The 17,211-nt window shown below is 42.2% G+C and overlaps 1 protein-coding gene across 1 annotated transcript in view; it reads right to left on the reverse strand.

Moving 5' to 3' along the window:
- Positions 1-17,211, reverse strand: part of GREB1L (GREB1 like retinoic acid receptor coactivator) — a 120,249-nt gene that overhangs the window by 50,444 nt on the left and 52,594 nt on the right. The window contains exons 8-15 of the mRNA XM_055559086.1: positions 15,145-15,261; positions 14,420-14,539; positions 13,257-13,394; positions 11,523-11,708; positions 6,904-7,230; positions 5,626-5,754; positions 4,945-5,079; positions 2,125-2,322 (exon numbers count right to left, since the gene is read on the reverse strand). Coding sequence (XP_055415061.1) covers positions 2,125-2,322; positions 4,945-5,079; positions 5,626-5,754; positions 6,904-7,230; positions 11,523-11,708; positions 13,257-13,394; positions 14,420-14,539; positions 15,145-15,261 — 1,350 coding nt within the window. The remainder of the gene's footprint in view (positions 1-2,124; positions 2,323-4,944; positions 5,080-5,625; positions 5,755-6,903; positions 7,231-11,522; positions 11,709-13,256; positions 13,395-14,419; positions 14,540-15,144; positions 15,262-17,211) is intronic.

A 17,211-nucleotide genomic window follows, 5' to 3' on the forward strand; every position in this document is an offset into this window, starting at 1 on the left:
TCCAGTATTCTAAGGCTTCCCTTGTGGCTCAGCTGGTAAAGAATCCTCCTGCAATGCGGGAGACCTGGGTTTGATCCCTGGGTTGGGAAGATCCCCTGGAGAAGGGAAAGGCTACCCACTCCAGTAATCTGGCCTGGAGAATTCCATGGGCTGTATATTACATGGGTTGGCAAAGAGTCAGACATGACTGAGCGACTTTCACTCACTGATTAAGAAAGGTGAAAGCGCAGGTCATCAAGAGGTTATTTGAGGAAAAGGCTCAGGGTGGGGGAGTCCGACCGCTGACCAGAGATGACTTCACCTCCTGAAACAGGTGCTCGGATACCCTGGCCGGCGTATGACTGAGCTATTGGATAACAAACTCGGCAAGGCCACAAATGGCCCTTGGTACAAGGAAAACACCTATAAGAGAAGGTGCTCCCTCCACGGAAAGGACGTGGAAAATCCACAAGAAGTAACCAAAATCTGGTTCATGCCTGGTGTGATGAAAGCCCTGCTGCTTCCCTCGGTGGAAGTGGGCAGAGAGAAAAATGCAGAATGGTCAGTAGTGGAGGATGCCTAGAACTCACTCCTCCTTCTGGAAGAGCTGAGAGAGCGTCTGACTATCTCTGGCCAATTCACTTACAAGTCAGTATTTCCAACTGACTGTGGTGTAACCTGTCAATCAAAATTTTAGAGGCTAAAGCGAAGATTGCACTGTTAATCGGGTGCTTGGGTCTCCAGAAGGCATGGACAGATCTTTCATGTCTCAGGCACAGCCACTAAGAGATGTTAAAGGAGGAAAAGGCTATGGTTAGCTGGCTCATCTGGCCCATGGAAGTAGCAACGAAAGATTTCACAGAGGGCTGTACTCATCAAAGGGTGCTCCTCTGATGAGCCGTCTGGTCTCCCCTGGGAGCTTGCTGGAAGCCAACCCAGTTCTGCTGAAGGGAATGTGCTTTTTTTTTTTAATGAATTTTTTTTTAATGAGGAACCTTTTTTAAAGTCTTCATTGAACTTGTTACAATATTGCTTCTGTTTTATGTTTTGGGGTTTTGGCCACAAGGCATATAGGATCTTAGCACCTGTCGGACCAGGGATCGAACCCACACCCCTTGCATTGGAAGCCAAACTGCTAATCACTGGACCACCAGGGAAGTCCCAGGAATGTGTGTTTTATTAATAACAAGGTCCCCAGGTCCTCTGCATGTACAGTAAAGTTTAAGGTGCAGTAAACGACAGGTGCAGAGTATTTCAAGCTCTTCTGAATTTTCCTGCTTCCCATCTGTTTTCAAATATATAGAAAATAAATTTTTTTACTGTGGCAAAAAGATTTATCCTCCACTTAAAAATCTCTGTGAGTGTGTTTGTGTGTGTTTGCCCTCAGCTAAGGTACTCAGAAGCAACTTGACATTTATAATTTCCTTTTCAAACCTAAAGTTAACAAAAGCAGGCATTTTCCAGCAGTCTCAATTTTCTAAATTCCTTATTGCTTCTTGTAATTCTAACAAAATGTGATGTTTGAGAGGGATGTTATTTGCCACAGACTACTAAAATATTTGCTCCTTACCGTTTTACATTTTTTTTTTTCATTCTCAGCTTATTCTCTTAGGAGATGACCTTCTCTTAAGGTCATCAGGAGAAATTCTAACTTTGAATTTTTAAAATGAGGTTTCTCATTGCTGACACGGGGAGTGGCATTCTGGTTTCTAGGTTGAAAACATGCTGGTAGTGTGCTAAATGTATAATAGAAATCCTCCTGTGAGAATGTGACTCGCTGAGCCATAGAAAGAGTTCAGGTAGCTCAGATCCCACCATCCCAAGCAGGGTTATTTCTGCCCTGAGGGAATTTCTCTTCATAAATGAGTGGCCAGCTTCCAGGCCACTGATGATATCACAGATTTAACAGAATCGGGCAAACATGCACATCAGTTTACCCTTGACCTAGGAGGAACAAGGTCAGAGTACTTTGAGGACATACTTACACATGAATTTGAAGTAATATTTAAAGTACTCCTGTGATATTTAGTACTGTAAACAAAAGGATGGAAGTGCCCTAAACATGCTTGGATTGAGCCAAAGGAAAAAGCAGAGTGAATCCAAGACTGGATCTAGGTAGGGCCCTCCTTGAAAGCTCCATCTTACCTGATTGTCGAATCCGTTGAAGAGTTTGTTGCACCAGGACTTCTGACCTTGGGACAATGATGATGAAATCCACCTTGCTGAAGTGGCCAAGGTCCAGGCTCTGGCTGCCGCTGTCCGCGATAGCACACACCTGGGACAAGAGTTTTCTGGCAACTGTGAGCTGCGGCTGATAAATCTGGAAGGTCTCATTCCCTAAATCTAAAATGTGAAAAAGTCATAAGAACACGATTAATTCACTTCTGTGATGGCCTCTATGAATCTATACGGGGACAAGTAATACACCCAGTGTAAAGTGATGCTCTGTCACCAAGAACCTTCATTTCCTACCCTCTCTCTCTATTAACTTTTAACAGATCGTCCACTTTCCCTAACAACTCAGCTGAAAAGGTGCTCAAGAGTGAATGTGGCAATTTCACAAATATATTACTGTAAAATCGATCGTCTCACAAAGTATGAGCTCAGCACCCCTCCCTTGCCCAGAAACAAGGCCAACAGACCACATCCTTGCAGCTGGAGCCAGGACTCATCTCTGGAAAGGGGACAAGCTTCCTGGTTTCTTTACGACTGTCAGCACAGGTCAGGTGCCCAAGCCCAGACCGTGAACAGAGGCAATGCCATAACCATAATCTTGCTGAGTTCCTTTGAGCTTTTCTGGATGGCACTGCAGTAAACATTGTCTCTCCAGCAAGTCAGTTGCAACATGGTTTGAAATTCTCCTCCCCATGACACTAACTTCACCTTTCTTTCCACTTAACTCCACTTTGCCAGTGCGTGTGACCTGGCAGGTCTGGTCAACTCTGGTGCTGACGCCCGTACTATCTGAAGAGACCTGATTCATGACACATCCAGCTGGCTGCTCAACAGGTGACATATCAGAAAAACATTGCCCAGATACTTTAAACATGCCAGTAGCTTTTTATTACAAGTTACAACCAAGCGATCAATCTCTTATACGTGCATGCGTTCACACACACACATGAGAGAGAGGGTTAGTCGGCTAAACACCTGAGCAGGAAACATTTAATGCTTCTTGAAAGGACTGCTTTTTATCAGGAACACATGTGGAAGTCTGAGCGGCACACAAAAGGGCCCAATTAACCTGTGCTAATGAATGTTTTCTAAAACCAAGCTGCAACACAGCCCAGGCAAAGACAGTGATCACGTGACCACCAGCCACCACGGAACCCTGACAGTGAGTGGGTCTCCCTAGTGGCCGAGATGACCCACTAGAAAAGCCCCAAACTGCAACTTTTAAGAACAGCCCACATAGTTTTTGACCTACCAAGGTAATCAATCAAAATAAAAAATCCATCTTTGGATAGTTAGACTGTTATATCTTTCATTTCACAGGTTAGACAGCTGGGGACTAAAAGAGGAGGCATAACTTTGTAGAATTGAACTTAGCAAATTTTGAAGTTGGATGAAAGCTAAAAATATGTTTAAGCAGTGTTTCTTTTCTTTTTCATCATTAAAATCTCTTATTTATTTATTATGTATTTTAGGCAATGTTTCTTAAACAGGGACTCAAGGGTGTGAATGTGGGAATCTGTAAGTATTCTGAGAATTTTAAAATTCTAACTTGGTTCACATAATACATTTTAGATCATGTGGATGATTACTTTACTGCCATATAACGTCCAGGAGTTAAAAATCTTTATTGCCTTCAAATTCATTTTTATGCCTGGGGTGATGCCAAGCCACGCTCCTTTTCCTATTGCGGTCATCCTAATGCCTGAAGGAAGCATTCCCACCAAGTATTAATAGAAGCCAAAAAGCTGTCAGCAGCTGCTCATATGGATCTGTTTCATATCCATTCTTCTGTTCTTTGTTCTGTCCTTTTTGACACTGTCCCTATCAAATAGGAACTTGGGGTAGGAATCTGAACCTAACGGAATCCAAGCTAGAGATGCAACTCCTCGCCCTGGTCCCACCATCCCCCTTGGCGTCCTGCAAGTCCGCTGTAGGGCACATGAGGTGTCGGTGTTTCTGCTCAGCTTCCAGGAAGGCCTCACTAACCCTGAGACTGTGTGCTTGCTAAGTCGCTTCTCGTGTCCGACTCTTTGTTGACCCTGTGGACCGTAGCCTGCCAGGCTCCTTTGTCCATGGATTCTCCAGGGAAGAATAACTGGAGTGGGTTGCCACGTCCTCCTCCAGGGAATCTTCCCAACCCAGGGATCAAACCTGCACCTCTTATGTCTCTTGCATTGGCAGGCAAGTTCTTTACCACTAGCACCATCAGGGAAGCTCTGAGATTATGTGTGTTTTACATATTGGAAGGTAAGTGCAGGGAGTGGAGAGCCAGGGGCCCAGGCCAGACTTTGTCCAGATTCTTTCAGGCAGTTCTCTAAAGCCCTGTGTGAACACCTAGAGCTGGTGGACCCAGCTGTGGAACTAAAGTAGGTACACCAAGGACCCCAGAACCTTGTGAGGGAGAAAAAAAGAGAGAGAAGTAGTGTTTAAAAAAATCTTTGACCTAATTCTAGGTGACATTTACTAAGAACAAAGGCATCAGACCCAGGCCACAGGGTAAGGGAGAAGGAAATGGCAACCCACTCCACTATTCTTGCCTGGGAAATCCCGGACAGAGGAGCCTGGTGGGCTACAGTCCATGGGGTCACAAAGAATCGGACATGACTGAGCATGCATGCACGCACAGGGTAAGGCGTTTTTAACTTGAGCCAGACCTCTCAAGGAGATAATGAGGAAAGGCCTGTCACAGTCCATGACTGAAAGACAAGACCTCAGAACCCTCAGAACGAGTCAGCTTCTACGTCCGTCCCGAGGATGGGGTTCCCTCCTTTTGGCCTGAGGTGACATTACCCAGGTTCTGCGTGGGGCTCATAGCAGCAGCCTCCTGAGGCGACACGTATTCATTAAGGTCTCCGTTGAAAGGGGTCACCACACTATCTCCTCGTCTTTGTTGCATTTTGTCTAGCAGCTTGTCTAGGTCGTCACCTGTTACAAAACGAAGCGGAGATAAGGAAGTCACCAGGAAGGACGTGTTTGTATCAGACGCTGGGCAGCTAGGCTGGGTTTCTTTCGAGATCTGCCGGCCATCCCACTTCTCACATCAGAATTCACACTCAGTCACCCCCGTAACAGAATCCCCGTAGCCACAGCTACCCTTCTTTGTATCATGCTTACAGGTTGCAGGCTCTCACATACTATTGATAATTCTCTCTCGGCCTCTGTCACACCCAGAGCAGGCAGGATGGGATCACTGCGTCTCCATTTGACATATTAGAAAACTAGGTCTGGGAAGGCCCAGTGTTGCCCAAGGTCACACGACAAAGCAGTGGCTGAGCTGAGGCCTCCCATCCTAGCGCCCAGACCCCTCTGCTGTGTCAGGAGCAAAATGCTTAGCAGAAACCATTCCAAAAGAGGGAACATAAGTCGTCGAGCTTAAGCTCCACTCTCAGGTCATGGACAGGCTAAGATTTAGATCCAGAAAATCATGCAGCTGGGGACCCAGCAGCGTTGCTGAATCCGACAGCCACTCACCTAACGATGTGGTTTTGAAATGCGATGCCAGGAAACTGACCTTTCCCGTGATGAGTTCATAACTAATTTCTTTCAAAAACTCACTTGTGGTGAGCATGCTCTCTGCCAGAGCCCTGGACTGGTGCTGACCTGCAGAACAGAGGGAGACATGACGTGCCAGTGGACAAATGTTCACCGGGACATGATTTATAATAAAACATCCAGAACTGAAAATGCAACCAGAGTCTGTGCCTAGAGGGACTTGGATAAGGAAAGGCTGGTACATCCAAAGGTAATGCTGGTGACTACCCAGCATTTGAAAGGATGATTCCAAAACTTCATTTGAAATGAAGTTTCAAATACAAAGTTAGGTGATTAAGGGAAAAAAACAACATCCCTTATGTGCATGGCAACCCACTCCAGTATTCTTGCCTGGAGAATCCTGTGGACAGAGGAGCCTGGCACACAGGCACACGTGTTTGTAACTGGGAAAACATGCCATGGATGTGTTTAAAGACTAAGGGAGGGATGTGAAAAAACTTTAAAAAATTGTCTGCATGGCTATTATGAATATCAGCCTTAAAAAATGTAAACTTATGTTGTTTTTTTTTAACAAGTGAAAATTAGAAAAAATGAAGGTGTTATACTTTCTGATGAAGCTTGTTGAAAGATACATACATCACAGAGAGATAGGCAGGTGGGTTTCGTCAAAGCAAAGAGGCTTGGCCCCTTTGTTAGGAAGATGTGAGAGCCATTCACAGAGAGGAGAAAAGCAAAATTTAGTCCAAATGGCAACTCAGGATGGCATCTGATAGAAAATCAGCACCAGAAACAAAAACGCATTTTGTAATGTACCAACTTTCTGAAGCTTTTCTTTATGGTCAATGTTACAGCATTAAATACCCTCTCTGGCGAAGAGGTGAATATATGAGTTAAGTTCCTGGCAGATAATGATGAACTGGCTTAGGCCACCTGTGGCAGTGGCTTTATCACATGCTCGAGTGGTAACATTTCCAAAACCTTTTAAGGACAGAAGCGACATGGGACAAGGGTATCTGTTACCAGGATGTGCTTTGAAATAATGCTCCCACCACCAGCTGACAGGGATGCTAGCCAAACTACAGGCTACAAAAAAATCTGATCTGAGGAGCAAAGGAAAAGTTAAAATTAGGAGGAAGAACCCAAGCTGAGGCCCTTGATCAGAGATTCATTGCATGGATTCCTGAGACACTCAGCAAGTAGTTTTCAAATGGACAGATGATTGAATGAATCTTTTAAAATCTTTTAAAAATTACTCACCTAATACGACCACGCAAAACTCATTTCCTCTGATTTTCGAAGCACAAATGGTTACCACATAATCCGGGAGTTTTTGATAATGCCTCATTTCACTGAGAGTCCTCAAAGTCTCTGAAATGCCCTCTGCCAAAGAGTTCTGGGTCACAATCACATGAACCAAGTCTTGAGACACGCTGGCAATTAATCTAGCCAGCCAGGGCAGTTGTCCTGGTGACACTGGCGTGCACTGCGCGCCCATCTGCAGGGCTCTCTCTCGCAGAGTAAATTCCTGCATAGCTTTCAGCATAATTTGTTCAAATTCTTCCCTGAGAGGTATCTGATCAGGACCTAAATTGAAGAGAATTATAGCTAAAATTTTTTTTTTTTAGATCACAGCTAGAAAAGAGAGACACGTACATACACACACAAATACACCAGTATGCTGTCTATTCCGGCCAGCAAGTAAGCTTTTTTTCCTGTAGTGGCCTTAAGTATACTGCATCTACTTATCATTTTTGATTGTGAAACTACCTTCTCTTTTCTCTGTCTGCCTCAGTATACATTTTTACAATGCAGACTTCTGCTCCTGTTATCTTTAAAAAAAGATGTGCTCAGAGAGTATCAATTCCACTGTATGCCTTGGGAGATGGTCACTGAGGGTGGTCATTTTAAAAATAATATCAGAAATATTATTATATAATATTGTTGTTGTTGTTCAGTCACTATGCTGCGTTCGACTCTTTGCAACCCCATAGATTGCAGCACGCTGAAGGTAGTGTTTTTGTTGACATATGAAACTTGGCATTATGGAAATAGTTAATGACTAATGAAGCAAGAAGCTAACCCACTAGTGTGTATAATCAGCTTCAGGCTTCACGCAGTTCTCATTTTATTCATAAATACTTAAGAAAAACATTTGCATGTATAGCCTCTGTACCAAATTTTGAGAATACTGTCCACAAGGAAAGTTATTTTTCACTCCCAATTTATATTTAGGCAGTTTCACGCTTTCCCCAGATAGAGAATGCTCTCATCAGTGAGTTATTTCCCAGAGTTCTGGGGTAAAGATGGCCTTTGGCCCTCCTCTTTGACTGTGGTTATGGCTAAGCTTTCACGGTTGATCCGTCCACCCTGGAATTAGGGGGATTTTGTTTCTCTTTAGGAACTCAACCAGGCTTTAGGACAAAATAAGCAAGTCAATGTCTGGCATCCAAGTGACATAAATGAATTCTTACACTTAAGTTTAAACTGGCAGGACTACGTTCACTGCTGCTACCCAAAACCCCTTCTTTGGCTGTGCAGAACTGAGCTTTGAATCTAGAACCCCTCGGTGTCTGTGATCTGAGATCAAGCAATTGCCTTGGAATCCAGAGTCAAAAGCCCCTTGCAGAAAAATACAGGGATGAGGGACCTGACTTCTGTATGGGAACAAGGCACCTGAATGAATCAGAAATCTCTCCTTCCTTTAACAGGGATTTAAGTGGCCTCCCTGACCCTGCCCGTCATCTCTGGGAAAGGAAGAAAGTGAAAGTTTAGTAATGTTTAGGACAATCAAAATTAAATAAAATGTTATAGGTTTCTTCTTTTTAAATATGTTTTAAAAATAAACAATTTTGGATAATCACAAGTACACCTATTGTCTAGCACAGGGAACTCTGCTCAATGTTATGTGACAGCCTGGATGGGAGGGGAGTTTGGATGCATGTAAATGTATGGCCGAGTCCCTTTGCTGTCCATCATTTGATTGTGCTGTGAAACTATCACAACTTTGTTAATTGGCTATACCCCAATACAAAATAAAAAGTTAACAAAAAACCAATTTTAATTTGAAAAAAAAAACAAAAGTTTTTTCCAGGATTGGCTGGAGCCAGAGGGAAGTAAAAGAATGAAGTCCTCACAAATTTTTCTCTTCTGTATATAGAAAGAGGGCAAAGAATTGGCAATGTTTACACTGGCTTTATGTGTCCATGCCTTCCCCAATCCTTTACTAGGGGAGACCTTTCTTATCACCTGGGAGCCACCAAAGTTTCTGGTCTTCATTTAACTTTACCAAATTAGCACCACGGTTCACGGCCATTAAGTACACACTTAGTAGTGAGCTCAAAGTGCATAGATTTGTATTGACTGTATGAGGAGAAGGGAAGGTGGTCATCTGTTTAAAGATTTCTCCCATCAGAACAAACCACAGCTCAAAAAGCATGTGGCTCTGCCTGCCGCCAGCTTCTCATAGGCCATCTGAAGAAGCTGGTGAACAGGTATGTTGTAGGACCCACACCAAACCACGATGGAGTTAACATGTTCTATTAGGCAGCATCATTAATCCCAAACACAAAGGCATTCTGGGAAAATAAAGTCTCAAACATGTTCATGGCATTCTTGGTTGCCTTAAAATTCACTTCTATAGAGTTTTGATCGAATTACTGTTAGGAATGAGAAATGGAGGAAAAAGTATTAAAGTTTAAATGAAGTAATAGACTTTTTTTTTTAAATTGCCTTGTTTCCAATCACCTCCCATCATTTCTTCATCTTTAGCCTTTACAGCTAAATTGCAGGAGCCTTTTCTCCATTTGATTATGGTCATTTTTCCCACTTCAAGTACTGATCTCCAGTTACTCAGCCCAGACAACAGGGCTGAAGGCTTTTCAGCTAGAGCTGCCATAATAGGAAAGAACAAGGGTCCAACCGACTCAAGGTCCTCCAAGACTCTGGATTCGCTGATTTCATCATCTACTTCAAAAGACTTTCAGATTGTGAAATAATTGAGACTTATTTTTTTAAAAGTGACTGTAGTGGAAGGATCCGTTCTTTCTGAAAAATCTTGCTTTTCTTCTTCTCTGTTACATTCAGGTAACTGAGCCATCTGAATATTAGCCCTGTCCTCTTAGGAGTCTGGATTTATTTTTTTGGACGTCTATTTATAATCTATACAATATGTGAACATTTTCTTTCTGCCTTCTTTGAAATTTTTGAAGGCAAAAAAAAAAAAAAAAGAGGACTCCAGAAGAGTTCATTGAGAAGTGACATCTCAATGTTTAAAATTTACATGAAGAAAAAGAAACAGCTATTTATTTTGGACATTGAGAAACATAATTAATTGGCTGCAAGTAAAACTCTGGATTGAATTGATCCTGAAGGGCAGAGAAGAGTTTTGTCTAATAAAGAGTGTTCTATTTTTTAAGAAAAGAGCTTTTAGTAATTTAAGGGAAGATGTTTTGTTTAGACCATGTAGTTCATTTAATTAACTTGGACTTTGACTGCTTAAATTGTTGCTGAGATTGAAAAAAATGCTATACTGATATGTTTGGTTTGCTATAATAGCATTACTTCATGTGGTCTTGTCTTACTGATCCTGAATGCATCTTGAAGCTCTTTTTTCATCCTGAAACATGGTTGAAAGTCAGTATGTATTAATTGAAATTATGATGTCAAATGTCAGACCCAGGAGATTTTTTATAATTTTACCACCTGCTAATAAAAATGATTAGCAAGTCCCAGATTTATCATGAAAGTGGCTCATGAGATATCTGAAGCCTCACCAAATTTCAAAAGCCCATGTCAAGGCAGATTCTATGTCAAGGCATGCCTCTGGGCTCTCGGGGTACTAAGAGGTACAGCCAAGGCTGCAAGCTGATGCTCCAAAGGCGGAAGGTGAAGTTTGTGTGTGCGTGTGTGTGAGTGTGTAACACTGTTTAGCCCCATGTCTTTTTATCATTTAACACCAAAGTACTTTAAAACATTAAAAAAAATTCACAAGAACACAGATAAAATTTTTAATGTGTAATTTTACACCTCAAACATTTTTCCTAAGTAAATCAGTGGTTTGAAGTCATGGAAAGAGTGTATAATGAGGCTGCATATTAGATGGCCCACTGCAGTTTGCAAAATAAAGGACATTGCAATGTAAATGCTGTGGAACCACTGCAGTATTGTCGGGGCACATGATACACCCGCCATGGGGCTCAGGAGGAGATATCAAATAGAGGAAGGAAGTGAAGGGTTCATGACCTACGTATCCCTTTACCCTAAAGCCCAGAAGACCTTCCAGGGAGTTCCAAGATACTACCTCAAGGAAGGGAAGCGGGCTGGGACCACATCAAAGGGATGAAGCTAGAGAAGAAAAAAAAAGCGTGTAGGGACAGTGGATAAACAAGATAAAAAGGCCAAGTGGAAAATCAGAAAATAACTGTCTAAGGCAATGACTACATTTGCATTCCAGATGAGAGCTGCACTTTCAGAAAGGTGGCTTGGCCTGAGTCCCCAAGGGAGGTACCCATGGCACAGCTCTCAGACAGTCTGCCAACGTCAACTGCTTTGCAGACCTTAGACCAACATGGGACTGGACGCTAGGTGGAGCAATTTATCTCTTCTAGAACCTGAAGAAGTAAAGCGAGGAGCAAGGGAGGCTAGGTCTGAGAAATGAGGAGAAAAAAGTAGGAAAGAGAAGGAAACGAATAGGAAAGAAATGGAGGAAAGGACGAGGAAAAGTCATAGCGAGTGGGGTTGAAGAAAAAGAATGTTAGAAGCGAAAAAGGAGAAGGAAGAAGTGGATAAAGGTGAGATAGTGGGTAAGAAAGGAAAAAAGTATGTTACAAAACAGAATAAAAATCGTCACCATCAAATGATTATTGAAAATAGCTTACCCAGCCGTACGAGATACTGTATTGTCAGAAGAATCATGTTTTCCACGCTCAGGAGTTGGCTGCCAGTCAACCCTAATTGTTCCAAATCCTTGTTTTCCAACTGTGGAATCTTGTAGCAGTTCACCAGCAGAGGACTGACAACAATGTCACCAACATTTCCATAGAAATAGGGTAAAGTGCCATAGCCTGCCCCAACAGAAGCAGGTCAATACAGTTCAACATTTCCTCCTGAGGTCCAACCAGGTATATTTGCTCAACTAGGATCAACGATGCCTACCAAAGTTCCCTGACCTCTGAATGGCTACCAAACAAATGACTCAAATGTATCAATCCTAGAGAATTCACTCCAATGCTCTAAACTCTACCCTTTTATTAAATTAGATGAACAGGAAACAAAATACTCAAATTATATTATATAGGGACATGCTAATTAATATCTCTGCCAGAGAGGATTGATGAAAGTTTGCAAAAACATCTCTGTATCCTTTGTAAACCTGCAGGAATAAAATATTTTCAGATAAAATTCCTGAACAGATAAGAAGTCAGAGAATAGACAGACTACCATAACATGCTTACTTCACTTCTTCAGGTTTTCTTTTAAAAAGTTTAAGCTAAACTCATAGATCAACAGCAATATTCTGCCAGTCACAAGTATTAATACTTGGAGGGTCTTACTCTTTTTGCTATCTTAGCTATTGTTGTTATGTTCTCTTCCTGAATGTCAATAAAAGTCTCAAATCATCTTAGAAGTAGATAGTACAAAATGTGTTGAAAATACACACTGTGTTGATGGTCTGGTGGAGAGAACAGTCCCTCCATGAGTCTTTCTAAAAGGCAGACACCAAAGAATAAGTTTTACTTATCCTTCCAAGGTTTAGCTGCACCATGCATGTAACTCGAATGCTCAGTAAGCACTTCCTGATTATATGGAATTTAAACAACTGGATTTCCCCCAGTGCCTGTAGGTTCAGGGGGCAGCCTGATAAAGAACAGGGCTCAAAACAAAACCATCCATGTCAGTAGGCTCAAGCCAACTGCAAGAAACAGATAACACCTCACATAGACATACCATAAAGACCCACTGGGCTTAAACACCCTATCTGTTTAGTCCCGGGGGTAAAGTCAGCAGTCTTCTGCTGGCCTCGGCTAGCCACCGCACCTCCCCACCCTCTGCCCCCGGCAACAAGGGGACTCTTGATGTGGGTATGAAAGGCACCTCCACTTATCGAGAGCTTAGAAAGGCTCTCCCTCCTACAACTTCCCATGGTTGAGATCTGCAGCTCTGGGGCCTCTTGGTCCTCCTGAGATGGGCCTCTTCGCCAGCTCAGCTTGTTCCTTTTCTCTGCAGCCTGGCTCCCTTTGACTGAAATGAGCCCTCTCCAGCTTTGTCCGCTTTCACCCACCCTTCCCCAGCTGAAAGGTGATTTCTGAGAAGGCTTCTCAGACCCCTCCAAGCAGAGTTAAGCTCCCTCTCCTCTGAGCTCTTGGAGTTCTTGGCTGTGAACTCTAGACTCCCCCCACTAAACAGTGCTCTTTGTGGGCAGAAAGACTGCCTTCTTCCTAACTTCTAGTCCCTTGTTTAGTATAGCTTGAAGGAACTGACCAATAAAAGCTGAAAGAATTAATAGAGGCATCCATGAATACATTCACAAATACATGAATAAAGACACATGGAAATAGAGGAGTCCTTCTAGATTCCAGGGGACACAGGCAACTTGGAATTCCTTTTCTTACCTATCAGGATAACTGGTCTAACTCCTGAGTTACTCAGCAGATTTTCAGGAACAATTACAGTTTCCCCTGCAGGAATGGGTCGAGGTTGTAAAATTCCAGTTAATGGGGTCTGTGGAACTGGGGTAGATAAAAGGGACTCTGGAAAAAAAAAAAAGTTGTTTGACAAGAAGGATTAGATAGGAAGGCTAAATGAAATACAGTTGAAATCAACACAGTGTGACTACCTTTAACATGCAAGTTTTATAGGTCTAACGGCTGTTTTATTAAAGATATTCATGCTTACTGTATAAAATAAGAAGTGAGAGGAACAAACAAACATATCAACCATTATCAAATCATCTGGAGATAGCTGCTATTTAACATTTTGGCAGTTTTTCCTTTTAGTTGTTTTCCCATATACAGTATTTTGGATTCTGTTTTGTATTTTATCTCTTCCTGCACTAGATTATCAAGGCATATCTAGTCATTACAGAAAATGTGAAAAGTATAGAAAAATGAGAATAGGGATAAAGTCATCATTAGTCAGTATACCTAGAGGCAATCACAGTACCATGTTGGCACAATTCTTTTTGTAGGTATCATTTCTACATAGTCTTTAGAATTACTTTTTAAACAAATTTTTAAATAACCTTATGTCCTAGAATTGGTATGTTTACATTTGTCTGCGTTTTATATAGCAAGGTAGATGGGCATTTGAACATTTTAACTGTAGGCATCAAATGGCCACAGTTGGGCCACAGTAAGGGAGAATCAGTTGGATTTCAGGATTCTAGTCACAGACTGAATCATTCAATTCAGAAATAGTAAGTACAGGTCATGTAAGGAACCAGATCACAAGAGAAGACATCTAACACCACTACTCGCAGCGCAAGTCCAGTCATGCTCTGGGACGGTGGGCTGGTAGCATCATGCCCTCTGTAAAGAATGGCTTATGGATACTGTGGGATACAACAAAGCCAGATGGTGACTCAAAATCTCTCATGAGGGCTCATGTGCTTGTTCGGATGGCAGATACGATGGGGACAAAACATCAGCTGCTAGAATGCTGGATGCAGTTGTTGGTAAAGGAAATGTATCTTCAAGGGTTCATGGAAAAGACAAGATTAGGAGATACCTCTGCTAATTTAAGGAAACTTAAAACCCATCTTCTGTTGAAATCTTACCTGTTCTTGAAAGAGGGCGAACTGTAGGAATAGGAACAACTAAACCAGGTTGGGGGATGGGTGACCCAGGATACCATCCTCGGTGTCGCTTCTTTGGTGGCCCAGAAATGAACATGGTAGCTGAATGCAAAAAGAAAGATGAGGCTTGTCCTTAGTGATGGAAGTAAGGAAAGAAGTCAAAGTAACACAGGACCTTTACTATGATTATACTCAGAAAGTCGAAGTCATTTTTCTAGAGGTAAGGATAAAATTAGAAAAAGTCACATACTTACAATACCATCTAACAACTGCAGGCTGTTTCATGATGGACAGTTTTACCCAAATTATTTCATCTGATTCTATCAACAACTCCATGAAGTTGCAGGACAACTACACCATTACACCTATTTCATAGAGAGTGAACGAAAGGCTCACATTTACCCAGGGTCACATAGCAGAGATGAACTTTGAACCCTGTAATTTGGTCATCAAAGCCCATGACTTTTAAAGATACATCTTATATATTTGCTTCAGTGTTATTTCCTTGGTAGGCCCATCCTTGTAGAATGGGCAGTAGACACACAATTGTAATTGTTCATACCAATCATAAACTTTCAAAATATTGCACGACAAGCTAAGGAAAAACTGGGAATGCCCTGCCAGACAGTTCATCATTCCAAACTCTTTGGAGCACTTCTTCCATAACTGAGTTGCATTATTTCAAAACTCTAAGATGGGTATGGTACCTTGGTCTCCCGAGGCAAAGCTAGGTCTTGGTGACAACGAATAATTTCCTGGGCGGGCGGGCGTGGAGCTAGACGCACTGCTCTTTCCTCCATGGCTACTGTTTCCATTAGCAGCATCTGTGGTACAAAAGAGGAGCCACTCAGAACAGAGTCTGGGCAGGACACTGCTTTCTGTGACGCTGCAACCGTACAACAAACCACGCACTCCAGGATTCAAAGACATCCCACTGACAGGACGGCTCAGCTGCGCAAAGCCAGCTACAACCATCAGAGTAGAACCTTCAGTAACATGAACTATCACCCCAAATAATTTTCTAGGACCCTAAATGATCTTTTTTATTTATTTAGTTTTTTGGCTGTGGGGCATGTGGGGTCTTAGTTCCTTAACCAGGGATGGAACCCATGCCCCTGCAGTAGAAGTGCAGAGTCTTAACCATTGAACCGCCAGAGAAGTTCCCCCAAGAGATCTTTTAGAATCATTTTCAGCGACGTCTTTGGAGATGGTGGGTGGAAATAAAACTTAAAAAAAGACCTTTATCATGGAAATTTTCAAACATATATAGAGAGAATAGTATATGAACTAGGTACCCACCACCCAGCTTCAACATTTATCAAGGTATGCCCAATCCTGTTTTATTTATACCCCCATCTCTTCTCCCCCACCCCACATATGCACATATGGGCTCTGGATTATTCTGAAGCAAATTCATTTATCATATCACTTCATCCATAAATACTTGTGTATGTGTTTCTAAAAGGACTCTTAAAAAAACATAACTGTGATATCGCTTTATACTTAAAATTAACAATAATCAATAATTTCTTAATATTAAATATCCCATCAGTATTTGAATTTCCCCCAGTCATCTCAGAAATGGCTTTTTACATTTCTTATTCAAACTGGGGTTCTAAAAATATCCACACATTGAATTTAGTTGCTGCTGCTGCTAAGTCACTTCAGTCATGTCCAACTCTGTGCGACCCCATAGACAGCAGCCCACCAGGCTTCCCTGTCCCTGGGATTCTCCAGGCAAGAACACTGGAGTGGGTTTCCATTTCCTTCTCCAAAGCGTGAGAGTGAAAAGTGAAAGTGAAGTTGCTCAGTCATGTCTGACTCGTAACAACCCCATGGACTGCAGCCTACCAGGCTCCTCCGCCCGTGGGATTTTCCAGGCAAGAGTACTGGAGTGGGGTGCCATTGCCTTCTCCGGAATTTAGTTGCTCTGTCCCTTAAACCTCTTTTAATCTATAAGATTTTCCTTTTTCTTTTCATTTTTTTGCTTTTCCTTCAAGACTTTTTTACATTAATTTCTATTAGAGTATAATTGCTTTACAATGTTGTGCTAGTTTCTACTGTTCAGCAAAGTGAATCGGCCATATGTATACATATATCCTCTCTGTTTTGGATTGCCTTCCCATTTAGGTCAACACAAAACATTGAGAAGAGCTCCCTGTGCTATACAGTAGGTTCTCATTAGTTATCTATTTTATACATAGTATCAATAGTGCATATATGTCAGTCCCAATCTCCCAATTCCTCCCACTCCCCCCCCCCCTTTTTTTTTCTTTCTTGCAATTAGTTTGCTGAAAACATAGCAGAATTTCTCATTTTCTGTATTTTGCTGACTGGATATCCATGGTGTAATTTGATATCTCCTCTAATTCCTAAACTAATCATCAGATATAGATGCCTGCTCAGATTCATTTCATTTTTCTTTTTTTTCTGACAAGAATACCTCCTAAGTCTTGTATAGTTCCATTAAGAGAGGCACATAATAGCAAGTCTGTTCGCTTCTTGTGATTCTCAGATTCATCAGTGGGCTTACGAGTTGTTAGCCTAATCCTCAAGTTATAAGTTGTATATTAGCCTTTCATACGGAGAAGGCAATGGCACCCCACTCCAGTACTCTTGCCTGGAAAATCCCATGGATGGAGGAGCCTGGTAGGCTGCAGTCCATGGGGTCGCTAAGAGTCGGACACGACTGAGCGACTTCACTTTCTCTTTTCACTTTCATGCATTGGAGAAGGAAATGGCACCCCACTCCAGTGTTCTTGCCTGGAGAATCC

The sequence above is a fragment of the Bubalus kerabau genome, chromosome 21 (assembly GCF_029407905.1).
Source record: "Bubalus kerabau isolate K-KA32 ecotype Philippines breed swamp buffalo chromosome 21, PCC_UOA_SB_1v2, whole genome shotgun sequence".
NCBI classification, from domain to species: Eukaryota; Metazoa; Chordata; class Mammalia; order Artiodactyla; family Bovidae; genus Bubalus; species Bubalus kerabau.